This window comes from Heterodontus francisci, chromosome 18 (assembly GCF_036365525.1).
Source record: "Heterodontus francisci isolate sHetFra1 chromosome 18, sHetFra1.hap1, whole genome shotgun sequence".
Lineage (NCBI taxonomy): Eukaryota > Metazoa > Chordata > Chondrichthyes > Heterodontiformes > Heterodontidae > Heterodontus > Heterodontus francisci.
This window is the reverse complement of record NC_090388.1, coordinates 36,929,333-36,945,244: the sequence shown is the minus strand read 5'-3', so window position 1 is coordinate 36,945,244 and position 15,912 is coordinate 36,929,333. Positions and strand designations below refer to the sequence as shown.

The following is a 15,912-nucleotide window of genomic DNA, read 5'->3' as shown; positions in this document are numbered from 1 at the left end:
GAATCACATACATGGCCGTGCGTTTTATTTTATTTTGGTCGCCTCATCTTTGCCGCATTAGTACAAAACAGGACAAAGCACGACAAATTAGGTTGAGGTAGAGAAAACTTTTTGACGGATACAGCCTTTTATTAAGACAATTAAAACCCCCAGGCGTTTGGCTTGTTTGCTTAGAACATCCCCTTTGTAAATATAATGCGAACAAATTTCAACAACTTGTTCTGATGAAAGGTCACGGACTTAACTCTGTTTTCCCCTCCACAGATGCTACCTGACCTGCTGAGTATTTTCAGCATTTTCTGTTTTTCTTCCGACTTATTGTCCTTATGTCCAAAAGGTTTGTTTCTCTTTGAGACGGAATGGATTTCACTGTTCACTATCGCCATGGCTGGTGAGCCTTTTCCCAACTACATTTTTATTTACATACGTCTGTTGAACTTTGCCGGAGTTACTTCTGCCCTCTCTACACCAACACATGTCAATACCTCTCACCATTTATTCCCCGTTCCTCCTGTCTGTGTATATACGCCCTCGACCTCCTCACACATTCTCCATCTCTCCGTTTTATTAGATTAGTCGCTTTCCTTGCCTCATGCAGACTTCACCGTCCTCAGTCATTGGCCCATGCCCCGTCCCGCAGCCCTAATATTTGCTATGATTCACTGCATATCTATGTGTGCATTCCCTATTTCCCGCTGTAACTGGGAACTTGGCGTTCTTTGCGTGAAGAAGCAGCGCTCTTCAAACTCAAAGCTCAAAACACAGCCCAGGGGAACTGGCGCCCTGCCACAAAGCCCGGCGATCACTACTAACTTCAACATTATCTTCCTTCCGCAGGGTACTAATTCATTGCACGAAAGCTGCAGCAGACTTATTGAAACATTCCAGTTGTTTGGGGAGCTATGTCTGGTGACAAGACTGGAGACTTTGAGGTAAGGGAAGAAGAATGCATTCTCCTTACTTGTGACAAATATTGGAACTATATCTCACTAAATTTGCTACTGCTGAAGAATGAGAGTGTAATGAATGTGTGCAGGGGAATCACTATAGTCGGGAGGTGGCTGTGCATTTGGCAGGAAACTTGTGCCTCTTCGTTTCGAAGAATGCAGGCAGGTCGTGTAAAAATAGTGGGCACGCATTGCAGAATAACTGAATCAAACGTGGCTCAGAAGCAAAATATTTTGCTGAAATTCTGGCATATTTAGGCATAAAAGATTAGAGAATACACGAGACGTTTTATAACAAAAATAGTAGACACCTAGGATTTTTTTTAAACCTTGTAAGTCAATGGAATACGAAACTACTTGATGTCAGAGAGACGGATTAACTTTTGAAAATGGTCTGTACTCCTTGTAGAGTATGATCAGTTTTTATCAGCACATAGGAACTAGGAGCTGGATTAGGCCATTCGGCCCTTTGAACCTGACCCGCCATTCAATATGGTCTCCTTGATCTCCTCCCTCAACTGCACACTCCCACCATGTCCCCCTGTCCCTTGGTATCCAAATATGTATCAATCTATCTTGAATATATTCAATGACTGAGCATCCACAGCTCTCCCAGGGCAGAGAATTCCAAAGATTCACAATCCTTTGAGTGAAGAAATGTCTCCTCATCTCAGTCCTAACTTGCTGACCTCTTATTCCGAGACTGTGAAGCCATGTTTCACTCTTCTTAACATGGTCTGAAAGTTTATTGCATGAATTAAGTTTATGATCCAATAAGTGGCCATTTATGTATGATACCAGTTGAATATGGTTTATCCTCCCTTAAAATGGGGGCTTCAAAGGGAAAAAAAAATTCTCCAAACATTTGAAACTCATTCCTTTCCTTTTAACATCTGATTCCTGCAGTCACTCATTAAGTTCCCAAATTCTTGCTGATTTATTAATCCTGCATTTTCTGTTTTTTGTTTCAAAAAATGAACCTTTGGGAAGAAGGGAATCTGGGATGGCGGGGAAAGACTGGACATGGGTGTTGATGAAATCTCTCCCGAACAGCCTGTGCATTAATCGGGAGAGTGAGAGGGTGTTGGGAGATTTCCCAGCAGATTGTTACATTGCTGTGTTTGGAGTGGGGCTCCTGGACTCACTTACTATTCCTTGGTGGAGGATTTACCAGATCATTGCAGTGTTCTACTGGGAATGGGGCACCTGGACTCGATCACTGCATCCCTTGGTGGTTACACTGCTGTGCTAGACTCGCTCAATGTGTCTCTTGCTGGGAGATTTTCCAGCTGGTTGTTTCAGTGTTGACTCTTGCTGGGAAATTTACCAGCAGATCATTGCAGTGCTGTCTCTCGCTGGGTGATTTCCCACCAGGTAGTAGCAGAGCTGTGTCTCTTGGTGGGATATTTCTCAGTAGATTGTTGCAGTGTTGTGTCTATTCCTGGGAGATTTCCCAGCAGATCATTGCAGTGCTGTGGCTGTCACTGGGAGATTTCCCAGCAGGTTGTTGCAGTGCTGTGTCTGTTGCTGCGAGATTTCCCAGCAGGTTGATGCAGAGCTGTGTCTCTTGCTGGGAGATTTCCCAGCAGGTTGCTGCTGTGCATCTTGCTGGGATATTTCCCAGCAGGTTGTTGCAGAGCTGTGTCTCCTGCTGAGATTTCCCAGCAGGTTATTGTAGTGCTGTGGCTCTTGGTGGGCAATTTCCCAGCATGTTATTGCAGTGCTGTGTCTCTTGGTGGGTGATTTCCCAGCAGATTGCTGCTGTGCTGTGTCAGTTTCTGGGAGATTTCCCAGCAGCTTGTTGCAGAGTTGATTCTCTTGTTGGGAGATTTTGCAGCAGCTTGTTGCAGTGCTGTGAATCTTGCTGGGTTGTTTCCCAGCAAGTTGTTTTAGAGTTCTGTCTCTTGCTGGGAGATCTCTCAGCAGATTGTTGCAGAGCTGTGTCTCTTGCTAGGAGATTTCCCAGAAGGTTATTGCAGTGCTGTGTCTCTTGTTGTGAGATTTCCCAGCAGCTTGTTGCAGTGCTGTATCTCTTGCTGGGAGATTGCCCAGCAGCTTGTTGCAGTGCTGTGTCTCTTGCTGGGTGATTTCCCAGCAGCTTGTTGCAGTTCTGTGTCTCTTGCTGGGAGATTTTCCAGCAGCTCGTTGCAGTGCTGTGTCTCTTGGTGGGCGAACCCCCAGTGGGTTGCTGCTGTGCTGTGTCTGTTGCTGGGAGATTTCCCAACAGGTTTTTGCAGAGTCGTGTCTCTTGCTGTGAGATTTCCCAGCAGGTTATTGCAGTGCTGTGTCTCTTGCTGGGAGATTTCCCAGAACCTTGTTGCAGTGCTGTGTCTCTTGCTGGGTGATTTCCCAGCAGCTTGTTGCAGTTCTGTGTCTCTTGCTGGGAGATTTTCCAGCAGCTCGTTGCAGTGCTGTGTCTCTTGGTGGGCGAACCCCCAGTGGGTTGCTGCTGTGCTGTGTCTGTTGCTGGGAGATTTCCCAACAGGTTTTTGCAGAGTCGTGTCTCTTGCTGTGAGATTTCCCAGCAGGTTATTGCAGTGCTGTGTCTCTTGGTGGGTGATTTCCCAGCAGATTGCTGCTGTGCTGTGTCAGTTGCTGGGAGATTTCCCAGCAGGTTGTTGCAGAGCTGTGTCTCTTGCTGGGAGATTTCCCAGAACCTTGTTGCAGTGCTGTGACTCTTGCTGGGTTGTTTCCCAGCAGGTTGTTGTAGAGTAGTGACTCTTGCTGGGAGATCTCCCAGCAGATTGCTGCTGTGCTGTGTCAGTTGCTGGAAGATTTCCCAGCAGCTTGTTGCAGAGCTGTGTCCCTTGCTGGGAGATTTCCCAGAACCTTGTTGCAGTGCTGTGACTCTTGCTGGGTTGTTTCCCAGCAGGTTGTTGTAGTGCTGTGTCTCTTGCTGGGAGATCTCCCTGCAGATTGCTGCTGTGTTGTGTCAGTTGCTGGGAGATTTCCCAGAACCTTGTTGCAGTGCTGTGACTCTTGCTGGGTTGTTTCCCAGCAGGCTGTTGTAGAGTTGTGTCTCTTGCTGGGAGACCTCCAAGCAGATAGTGGCTGTGCTGTGCTGGACTCCCTCACTGTTTCCCTGCTATGCTCTGTGCTGTCCCCTGGTGCCGGGCTGGGAGTGGCGCCGCTGCCGCCAGCCTCGTTTCACAGGGGTGTGGTGCAGCTTTACTTTCCCCTTTAAATGCGATCAGGCTCCAAAAAGTTCCTCTTAGGCATCAGGCGGCGGCTACCTTCGGCGTTTAATGTCGGAGCACCTCTAAGTTTGTTTTAAAAAATAATTGTTTTCACCCTATCCAGGGACTTTTATATCCGTCACCGATCAGAGACCACGGGAATATTTACAAACCCAATAATAAAATGGAAGATGAGAAGATGAACGAGAAATACGCGACTGATGTTCACACTAAAGAGATCGACTTGATCAACAGAGATCCAAAACATCTCAACGACGATGTGGTTAAGGTAAGGAACAGATAAAGTTCATTAAAGTTGGGGCTTATGCAAGAACTGAAGTGAAATATTTGTATAGAAGGCAATGTGCAGACAGCAGGTTTGCAGGGACGGGGTAATTTCCAGTAAAAGTCCAAGCTGAACTCAGGACTATTGACAAATACCTTTGTTATAAAGTGTATTTGTTACTATTTCCCTGCGGGTTGGGTCTCTCTCGGTGAAGGTGTCGGTGCTTTACCGCCTGCGGGGCTGAATTGAACGGGTGACTTGCTTTATTGGCAGTTTTCACCGGGGTGGGATTCCTATTGAAAAGCCGTCACAGGGCTGAGGTGGAAATAAACATGGAATTGGTTAAGCGACAAATCATCCGTGAAAATGCTGTGCGATTTCAGCAGCTGACAAGAACCTGCGCTGTAAGCAGTGTGAAAAGCGGAGCGTGCCCGCTCTAGTGAAAGGATCCGTCAGGACCATAATGTATTTACCTGCACCCACCCCACCCCACCCAGCTCCCAACCCACTGAACCCACCCAGCATCCATCTCCCAACCCACTGCCCCTAGTCCACTGAACCCACCTAGCATCCAACCCATTGCACCCAGCTCCCAACCCACTGCACCCAGCAACCAGCCCACTGACCCCACTCCACCTCACCCAGCATGTAACCCACCCAGCACCCAATCCATTGCACCCAGCACCCAGCCGACTGGCCCTACCCCATTCCGCCCAGCACACTCCACCCAGCACCCAGACCACTGCGCTTGGCACTTAGTTCAGTCCGCCCAGCACCCATCCCATTCTGCCCAGCGCTGAACTCAGTCTGCACAACATTGCTATAAAAAGTCCCAACATATAGCAGGTTAATGTTCTTGTTGTTTGTCAGAATTAAGAACTTTGGGTGAGCCCATCCCCCACCATATTACTAATTCATATGCGCATGTTATCAAAAGAATCCAACAAACTCAATGAGTTGCTTTATAAATTTCAGGCTGGCATTGCATAGGGGCGGTAACTGAGGGAAACCATCTTTATCATTAAAGGCAGGGTGACTTTTTGAGAAAAGAATAACCTGAGCCTCCTTTGTATTCATCGTCATTACATCACATATATGTGAATTGTTAATGTGATTGGTAGAAACAAAAAAAGTTTACCCAACATTTTCTAGTGAAGTTCCTGCACCTTTAAAACATCCAATAATTTCTTTTATTTAAAATCAACTATAGTTGACCACAGAAATCTACAATCACCAACATTGTGCAAATGGTCATGCATACAATTGAAATGTTTCATATTGTTGATACATTAGAAGTCCAGTAGTGACCTTAAAAGGGCATTATTACCTTAATAAAAGTGTCAACCAAGACTATATATATGAATTTGTGCAATGGTGTAATCAATGCAATAAAGGCATTATTGTTTCACCCATCGTATTTGACACAAAATTTACTTTATTACATTTTAACAAAGTACAGAAACTATACTGTTAAAGCTCATGGTTCAGTAAATACCTACTACCATAGAGAACTATTTCTTTACTATCTGTTTAGAAACCCCCCTAAAATACAGTGGCAGTGTCTTTAACTCTAACCGTGGAAAGCATGAGGATGTTGAATTAGCAATTTAACAGGCTCATTTACATTCTTTCTGATCAAAACGCTGCAGAGCTAATTTGGTGGAGCACTTAAAACATTCCAACCACAATGGAAACTAACGTGGATGTGTGTGTGTAAAGATGCCCACACGCAGAATCTGTATAGTAACGTAGTAATAAAATATTGAAATAACTCTTTACTACAGTAAAATTAAATATATAACACAGCATATCAGCAATCCTTTCACACACTGTTAACTAAGAGCATTGCAGTGATGCAATTGAAAGATGTTTTCAAGTCTTAAAAGATGTAGCTTTCTTCTTGAGTTAACCACTTACTGTAATCAAAAGGACAACAGTATTAAACAAAGCAATTGTGTTCAGCTGTTGTATCTGCGCATTTTATTTTTTTAAACTGCTTTTCTGTTTAAGGTACAATTAACATTTTTTAAAGTCTTCACAGTTAAACTACTATTATAGAAATGTGGAATAAACCACAGGCTGGACTTTACCAGCCCTTTGGGGACAGGCTGGGAGGTGGGAAAGCTAGCAAACTGGCGTGGGAAGGTGTCGTGTGGCGTGCCTGTCATCTACCTGATGCCATACCATCTTGCCAGCGGTGGGAAAGGTGGCCTGCCTGCCTGGAGCCCAATTGAGCCAATTAAGGGCCTTTTCCCACCTCCGTTGGCATTTTACAGTGCTTGGGAGGTCTCTTTGCCATGTGGGGAGATGTCAGCCTCCTGGCAGTATCTGGGGTGGGGGACCTCCTTTTCAGGCACTCTTTGGCCCATGGAAGGGCCCCACAGCGGCAAAGGCCACTTCCACAGCAACAGCACAATCTGCCCTCAGTGATCCTCCCCCCTCCGCCCCCCCCCCCCCCCCACCCAACCCCCTCACCAGGGCCTGCCTGACTGACTCCAATACTCCCAGATCCCACTTCTCTGCCTTTGAGGGTGCACGGCCATCTATGCGCCCTAATCCTGCATGTGCAGGCCCAATAGTAGCCACTGCTAGTGGTGGCGCTGCTGAGCTGCCGGCCTTCTGATTGGTCAGCAGCTCTTGGGGGTGGGCCGCCGTCCTTCATAGGGGTGGCAGCCACTTGAATTGGCTACCTCCAGCAAGATGCGGCCGCAAGTCCCACTGACAGCCAAAGGGGGTTTGCCCTCCCCGCTTTCGGCCTCGGGACCTCTGCCATCTACATAAAATTGCAGCCCACAAGTATAAAGTTGTCAGCTATTTTCACTTTGTGTTATGTCATTAGCTAAGTATATATAAAACGAATACTCCTCACCTTTTAAAAAAATTACAGCTGTGCTAATTAAAGCAGCAACATAGGCCAGCTGCTTGGATGATGTAAGCATGCACTGGTCACTGAAAACCATGTTTGAGCCAAAGCATTGCTTTTACTTTTATGTCAGACAGGAAAAATGTAAATTGATAGAATTCAAAAACTGTATATGAATATGGATTTTGAAAAATAGTTTAATTGAGTAAAAATAAGTGCTGCTTTTCATTCTAGGTCTATCCCAGATTCTAAACTAGGTGCTGTTACAACTTTAGTGATTTTTTTTCTCCGAAATCATTTAAACCTAATTAAACCCTTTGATATTTTGGGGAAAAAAACAAATGTTTGAGCCTGATTTGCTATTTGCCATCCAAATCACACAGTTCAAATGTTGTATTTTGTTTAATGACATGGCCCGTTTTAATGTATTAACATGACTAATTGGCATTTTTGATTTGTATTTACTTCTGCCCTGCCACATTAATTTGACCAGAGTTCTAGTAACCGATGGCCAAAAATAAAGTTGTTTCTATTAAACTCATGGGCATGGGTTCTGCTTTTAATTGATCCACCAACTATTTGGTTCCTTTTGTCCTGGGGCTACAATCATCACATGCAATAAAAAGGAGAGCAAAAACATCTATATCAAGTGATAAGTGCAGGATGGGTTCCAGTGAATAAAATGCATTGTGGTTCCTCCCTCTCTCCAACCCCCTAAATTATATGGCATTTGAGCATATGGCTAGAATTATATCACAATTGATCCATGTTTGAGAGGAGAGATTGGGGCTTTAATTTAAGTAAAACTACTAAGTGCCTGCAGAGTTAAAGCCAATTTCCAACTCTCATTATTTGTGTCAACGTTGCAACAGTTGGCAGCTGGTAATTCTGCTGGCTATTGATGGAAGTGTTAGTGCCAAAGGAAATAATTTTTAGCTGGCAGCATCTGTTACCAACAGCTAAAACCAAACTGAAATCTTACTACATAGGGAAAAATAGAAGTGGCTCCAAGCTTTTTATGAAGGAGAAAAAGGAACACAGATACCCTACTGAACTCTTACACAATCAAAGTTAGGAGTCTACAGATGCACAGTTAATTTACAATGAAGCTGAATTCTGTAAAATGATGGCACGGTGCCTTTAACACAACATCAGCAAGATGGCCTACACATCACCATAAAGCAAAGACTCCTGTCTGACATTTTGATGGAGCAAAAGAGATATGATGCCAAACAATTGAATATGGACAGATAGGTGATATAAGCATAGGGAAACACCTAGGAAACAGTGACTGCACCATAATCAGGTATGATACAAAAAATTGAAAAGGAGAAGGAACAGCCAAAGATAACCCAAAGGGAGGCACAGTGGTGCAGTGGTTAGCACTGCAGCCTCACAGCTCCAGCAACCCAGGTTTGGTTCTGGGTACTGCCTGTGCGGAGTTTGCAAGTTCTCCCTGTGACCATGTGGTTTCCTTCCACTGCCAAAGACTTGCAGGTTGATAGGTAAATTGCCCCTAGCGTAGGTAGATAGGTAGGTAGTAGGAGAATTGTGGGGATGTGGTAGGGGACATAGGATTAGTATAAATGGGTGGTTGATGGTTGTCACAGACTCGGTGGGCCGAAGGGCCTGTTTCAGTGCTGTATCACTGTATGACTCTATGATAGTACTTGGCTAGAAAATGATTTTCAATGTGATAAATAAAGGAACCAACCCAGATAAATCTGAAATAAAAAATGGCAGATTAGCCAACACAGAAGCAAAATGTTCAAATAGTAAGATTTTTAGGGTAGAAACTAATATGGAGTCTGGTTAACTATGAAAAGGACTGTAGACATCTTCAGGAGGTCGGAGACAGGTTAGTAGATTCAGTAGATAGATGTCAGATGAAATTTAATACAGATAAATGAGAAGTAATGCATTTTGAAAGGAAGAATGAGAGGAAATGTATACTAAATGATAGCATTAGAAGGGGTTGAAGTGAGAGACCTAGGAGTTCAAATGCAAAATCTTTTTCTTAAATGGGGGGATGAATTGATAAAGTTGTACAAAAAGCATATGATACATTAGGTTTTATAAATAGGTATATTTAAATGAGGGAAAAATAACTTGCATTTGTATAGTACCTTGCACATCCTGAGGATATCCTAAAGCACTTAGCAGCCAATGAATTACTTTTTGAAGTGTTGTAATGCAGGCAAGTGTGACAGTCAAAATGCACAAAGCAAGGCCCCAGAAACAGCAATGAGATAGATGATCAGATCGTCTATTTAGCCAGGACACCATAAGAACTCCCCTGCTCATTTTCACAGTGCCATTGGAGCTTTGACATCCATGAATATTTTACATTCAAACTGAGAAAACAGACGGGGCCTTGGTTGTTTAAAGCAGTGTTGTCCAGCACATGATGTGTAGTCATATGTGGTTAATTGAAAATCCATTTGTGACTAATTGTATTACAGATTAGTAAATAAAAAATGAGTAATAAATACTGTATTCAAGCAGGTGATCTCAATTCCCATAGTCGCACGCTATGTGCTTTAACCTTCACATGCGTTTGTTGGTAAATTTGTAAGACAAAAAGTAGAACATGTTAGTTTCTTCTAATCACTGTGCATGGTTTACTTCCTTGGTTACTGAATGATGGTAGATTTTTGGTAAATATACATGCGAAATATATTTACCTATACTGTATGAGTGTATGTAAACCATTTTCTACTAAAATTAGTATGTGTTTAAAGCAGTGTAGTCATATACATACTGATGGCTAGTCAGCAGTTTCTATTGAGCAACACTAGTTTAAAATGTCATTTGAAAGAAAGCACCCCTTATATTGTAGCACTGCGTTGCAGTGTCAACCTGGATCCTTGGCTCAAAACTCTGGAATCAGGCTTGAACCCACAGCCATTTGAATCAGAGCCACAAGCTCTACCATTGAGTCAAGGCTGACATTTGAGGTAATGGTAAACCTATATAAATCATTGGTTAGGCCACAGTTAAAATAATATGCCCAGTTTTGGGTGCCCTACTTTAGGAAGGATGATGAGAACTGCAGAATTGGAGCAGAAATTAACTAAGATGGTACCTGGGTCAAAAGATTTCAGCTACAAGAAAAATTTAAGGAAACTTGGGCTTTTTTTAATACAACACAGGTTCAGAGGAGATCTGATAGAAGTCATCAAAACTGCAAATAATTTTAATGTAAATCAGAAAAAATGATTTCGGTATCCGTAAGTTAGTAACTAGAAGGTGTAGATTTAAGAACATCTCTAAAACAATGAAGGCGGAGCACTTAAAAGGACATGTTTTTACGCGAAGAGTTGTGAGGACATGCATTTTCTCACTGGAAATAGTGGTCGAAGTAGAATCCATAATTGCTTTCAAAATGAAAGTACATAGATATTTGAAGAAGAAAATGTAAAAGGGCATGGGGATAGGGCTTGGCAATAGGACAAAGCCGATAGGTCTTCAGAAAGCTGGCAAAGGTGCAATGGACCAAATGGCCTCCTTCTGTGCTGCAGAAAGTCTCTGATTCTACCTTAGGAGGGATGTTAAATATGTTCATCATCATTACCAGAATGTTAGAATGTGGCAATTCTCCAAAAATATTAAATTTAAGTTTCCATTTTTGATAGAAAGCTCATTCCTGCCTATTTAGGGAAGCAACATAATTATGGAGATTCAAATGGACATACAATGCACCAAAAGTTATGATGTACAAGATGTGTAAATATTTATTAGAAACCAGTATATATAGAGATTTCCACTGTTGACTATTTATAGCAAAATAATAAACAAGGCATTTATGATTTTGTTAAAAATAGCTAATAGTGCAAATTGTTTGCCACAACATCTATAAAGTTGTGGAGGTGCCAAATATTGTTTTTTTTTAAAAAGAGCAATAACTTGCATTTATATAGCACTCTTCACATCTTCCAGATGTCACATATCGATTGGCCATTCATCTCATTGCCATATGCAAAATTTCTGCTGCATTTGCACACAGAACAGTCATTAATTACACTTCAAGTACATTGAATTCACTTGAAGCATTTTGAGAGATGCTATGAGGTGCTATGTAAATAAATGTTCCTCTTTTTGCACTCCACTATCCTTTCTCTCTGACACTACTACCACATCTTTCTCTCAGCTCATTTCTAGCTCCTATTAAGCCACAACTTTCTCAAACACTGTATTTATCTGATACTATTCACCCAAAAAATGAAAACCCTAACCAATATTAGAGACAGCAATTGCTAATTATGTTGAGGCAAGAATTATAATACTTCAAATATTTTCTGCACGTAGCCTACTTCTTTTAAGCTGAAAACTCATCACTGGAATTTAATTCTCATACTTGAACTCTAGTATTCCCAGTACAGTGATGTGTCACAAGATTCTAAGTGAATGCTACCAAGCCACTGTATTTCCATGTGTGTAGGCCATTCTGGTTTAATTTGTCCAAATTGGGCATGGTCAGATTAAGTTAGTGTTTAAATGCCATTTCCTGTGTATCCCCACTGCACACAAGAACATCATCAGACTGCTGGATAAATGTAACACGCTTCCCTAAAGAGCCGCAGTATTCTATGACTGAAGTTTTCTATTGCCCAGTAGTCACGTGGGTCATGTTCTTCACAGAGTACAGTAAAACAGTATACTGCTAACTGTTAATATAAGCCACGCAATTTAATAAGAGTTTTCTACAGGCACCTTGGGCAAAACTTAAATAAGAATCCAAATTAGTCCCATGTTTATAGTTTGTCTATTATCACTTGCATGTAATACTATTCTGAATACCAATTAACTAAAGAAATCAGCCGGTATATAAATATTTGCTCACCAGTGTTCTGTATATTGCCACTTTGAGTGTCAGTTTGGAGGTTTACCTGCTCCAGAATACAATGCACTAGTGTTCCAGCTCTGAAGTATATGTTTCCAAATGATTATATGAAATATTCTATCTGTCCAAAATTGTGATTGATTAGAGCATGTCAAAACTTATTTGCACAAACCTAGGAGTTTCCTGACTTTTAACCCATCCATACTGTTAATGTGTAACCTATTTCCATAGTTTGCCACATTCACTTTCAGATCTAATTTTCATCACAAAAACAAAACCAGTTGCTTTGCTCTATTTTTGCTAAGGGAGGATGTCAGGAGGACATAGTGCAGCACTCCTTCAGTTCTGACCCGGCCACAGTGCAGCACTCCTTCAGTTCTGACCCGGCCACAGTGCAGCACTCCTTCAGTTCTGACCCTGCCACAATGCAGCACTCCTTCAGTTCTGACCCTGCCAAATGCAGCACTCCAGCATTACTGACCCTCCGACAGTGCAGCACACCATCATTACTGACCCTCCAACAGTGCAGCACTCCCTCAGTACTGACCCTTTGAATAATGAGCTTGAACATTCTCAATCCATTCCTAATGCAGAGAAGCCCAAAGCTAAAATTGTAACCAAAGAAATTTACTCTCATTTTTTAAAAAAAAGGAATTTGAAAAAGGAACGAGCTTAGACATTAAAGGATGAAGAAGTTGAAAGAAAAAACTCTGAACAGAAGACAAATGTTTGAAAGCAGCCAGAGTACGAAACAGCAAAGAAGAACTTGAGGGCAGAAAGAAGTGTGGGTGTTGCTGCTGAGTGGGCAAGTGAGCATTAGTTTGCTATTCTGTCTGCTTAATGGAGCTTACACCTGATGAGTTGGTGAATGTGACATTTTCCAATATTGCTGATTGATGGGGAACAATGCTTTTAGGTATTATTCAGGCAGAATGAGCAGTTCTGTATTGTTGCTGCCCAGTATATTTTGATAGTTAATTTGTATACAATAGTTATGCATTTACTGCAGAGGTTAATCAGAATGGTTGTGTATTTCTCCTGTCATAGGTGGACTTTGAAGAAGTGATTGCTGAACCAGAGGGAACACACAGCTTTGATGGTGTTTGGAAGGCCAGCTTTACTGTCTTCACTGTGTCTAAATACTGGTGCTATCGCCTGCTGTCAGCACTCTTTGGGATACCTTTAGCGATTATTTGGGGAATTTACTTCGCCATTTTAACATTCATCCACATTTGGGCAGTGATGCCCTGCATTAAGAGCTATATGATCGAAATCCAGTGCATCAGCAGAGTCTACTCTATTTGCATTCACACTTTCTGTGACCCTTTCTACGAAGCCCTGGGAAAAATGTTCAGCAGTATCCGAGTAACAATGCAGAAAGAAGTGTAAATAGGAAAATATTGATAGAAGTGGTTGGTCACTTTATCATGTATAGCTTCCCACCAAATGGAAGTTCAGTTTCTTTGCACGGAAACATGTTGGTGCCTTTACTAATAGCACTGGTATAGGAAATAAATGGTTGCATGCTCTTTCATTTTATTACTTATCCCTGGAGTGTTCTGTTATCCTTTTATGGTACTCTGCATTTTAACACTGATCTAAGCTTAACATCTACATTCCTTCATTGTTATATACCATATGACTGGTTTTGTAAACAAAATGATTCATTTCCTTTCTTTAGCAATTTAGCCCTACTGCTACTTCACTCTATTGTGTCCCATAAACCCAGAGACTGATTCACAGTACTGTACTTACCAAGATGGTAAGGATAAAGGATTAAACACTGAGCATAGGATCCTTAATACTGTTTAAATAGTAGAGATTTGCAATGAGATGAATAATTTTGCAGTGAGATGATAATTATGCTATTTACGAAAACACTATACAACAAAGAATACTGCATTTCCTTTGTTTAATCTCACTTGAGGTTGTTGGGTTGTCTATAAACATTAATATTTTAATTATAATTTACACATCTAGAGCATCAGTCTGCAATAGCCTACAGCTTACGCCAGCTAAGTATTTGTCGAATAGTCGTTTTAGTTGCACACTAAATAGCTCCACATGAGTTACGTTGTGTTTTGATGCCAATGGGATTGAATCCTTCTTCTCACCAGCCTCCACCCCCACCAGCATCCAAAATGTGCAATATCTTTTATTAAAGTTTTCCTTTAATAAGCATTTCAATAATTTTTGTCTCTTTGCCTATAACTTTTTAAAATCTCTAACCTGCTCCAGAATATTAAGAAGAGAGCAATGGCAATAAAAATGTTGCTTGGTGCTTGTACCGTTTCAGAACTTGTGACAACTATATAATACCCTGCCATAGGATGATCACATTAAATTACTGAATGTAACCCAGATTCTCTACATTGTACATTGAAACATGTTAACTCGCTTTATAAAAGAAAATATGCAACCCAAAGGGGTTAATTATACAGAATTTTCCAGCTTAGATGATTGCAGCAGTGGCCTAAAGCCAGAAGCACAACACGTACTACTGAAGCAGAATATGTTTTGATGAGTAGAGTTACCTGTGGAACACTCTGTGCACCACACCCTCCACTTTTTAAACTTACAAACATACTCATAGTTTCAATCTTTTTTTCATACTAGATAGCTACCGTTGCCACCTTGAAGATGTGCAAAAAAATAAAGGTTTCTACAACTGCTGTTTTACAGAGACATTGTTGGAAAATTCTTGTGTGGGTTGTATATAATCAAAATATAGTTTAAAATCTTACACAAAATAAAAAAAATTATAACCATAGAGATTTTTTTTGCAGAAGCTATTTTATACAGATGCCATTATATCACTTAGCAATCATACAGTACATAAAATTTAGCTTTTATTTTTTACTGTCGCCTTTTAATTGTTTTGTTGCAAACTATTTGATCACTTAGTAGATTTTTCCAAGTCATATTGGATCTTATTGATGCATTTAAAGTATGTTAGCATGTAAAGGCAGAAATTATTTGGAAAAAATAAAGAACCAAATGTCTACACAAGTTGGTAATGAGTTTGAGTTTTTTTAAATATAATTGTTCTTGTGCTAATACTGTAAAGTACAATGTTCCTTCCTTTGGTTTAATAAGATCAAATTTGATCTTTGCAACTTATTCTGTAGCCATTACGTGATCATTTGAATTTAACATATCACCTATGGTGTCCAGAGAAATAGAAGCTGCTGGAATTTGTGTTGCATGGTGTTTATGTTAACTGAATTCCTGATGTTTTATTATATACTACAACCTTAATATATTTATTGCTTCTGCAGAGTTGCAAAAGGATTTTCTGATGTTGACAACACAGTAATTCACTTTACAAAAAATGAACTGTCATTTATACATGAAGTTGTTTGATGCTGTGCTCTTGCAGATCCTCTGCTTTGCCAATGCATTAATAGCCCCTTTAAATTCTTATATGGAATAGCATTTGGTATCATCTCATACTAAATGTAAAAAAATAAGTGAAACACTATTAATATAAACGGTTCCAGAAATGCAGGTATGGGGACCAAGTTAGCGTGGTCTTTGAACCCATGTCAACAGACACACCTTTGAAGCGTGGTAACCATTTTGAACCCATTTCGGACCAATTATGAATTAATGAACAAAGGACTTACTGGCTGCTGACATCCTTTTAATATCTCCAGTCTACCCTGAGACCACTGCTAACCCAAGAGTAAGAGGACAGGACGCAATGCGACATCTTTTGGGGGTGTTTATTGTTCGATGCTTAGTAAGTATCTCTTCCTCCCTTATCTGCATTGCTACATTGGGCCAGTGCATTGTGC

The 15,912-nt window shown here is 41.1% G+C and overlaps 1 protein-coding gene across 1 annotated transcript; it reads left to right on the top strand.

Moving 5' to 3' along the window:
* The first annotated feature begins 728 nt into the window (after window positions 1-728).
* On the top strand, window positions 729-15,124 carry LOC137379844 (caveolin-1-like). The gene is made up of 3 exons (XM_068051234.1): window positions 729-932; window positions 4,248-4,412; window positions 13,163-15,124. Exons 1-3 carry the CDS (start codon window positions 903-905, stop codon window positions 13,502-13,504), a joined length of 537 nt encoding a protein of 178 aa, XP_067907335.1. The 5' UTR covers window positions 729-902; the 3' UTR covers window positions 13,505-15,124.
* The last annotated feature ends 788 nt before the right edge of the window (window positions 15,125-15,912 follow it).

Coding starts and splice junctions, on each gene's coding strand:
- LOC137379844 (XM_068051234.1), top strand. CDS start 903: ATGTCTGGTGACAAGACTGGAGACTTTGAG. Junction 933..4,247: donor ACAAGACTGGAGACTTTGAG/GTAAGGGAAGAA, acceptor CACCCTATCCAG/GGACTTTTATATCCGTCACC. Junction 4,413..13,162: donor TCAACGACGATGTGGTTAAG/GTAAGGAACAGA, acceptor CTCCTGTCATAG/GTGGACTTTGAAGAAGTGAT.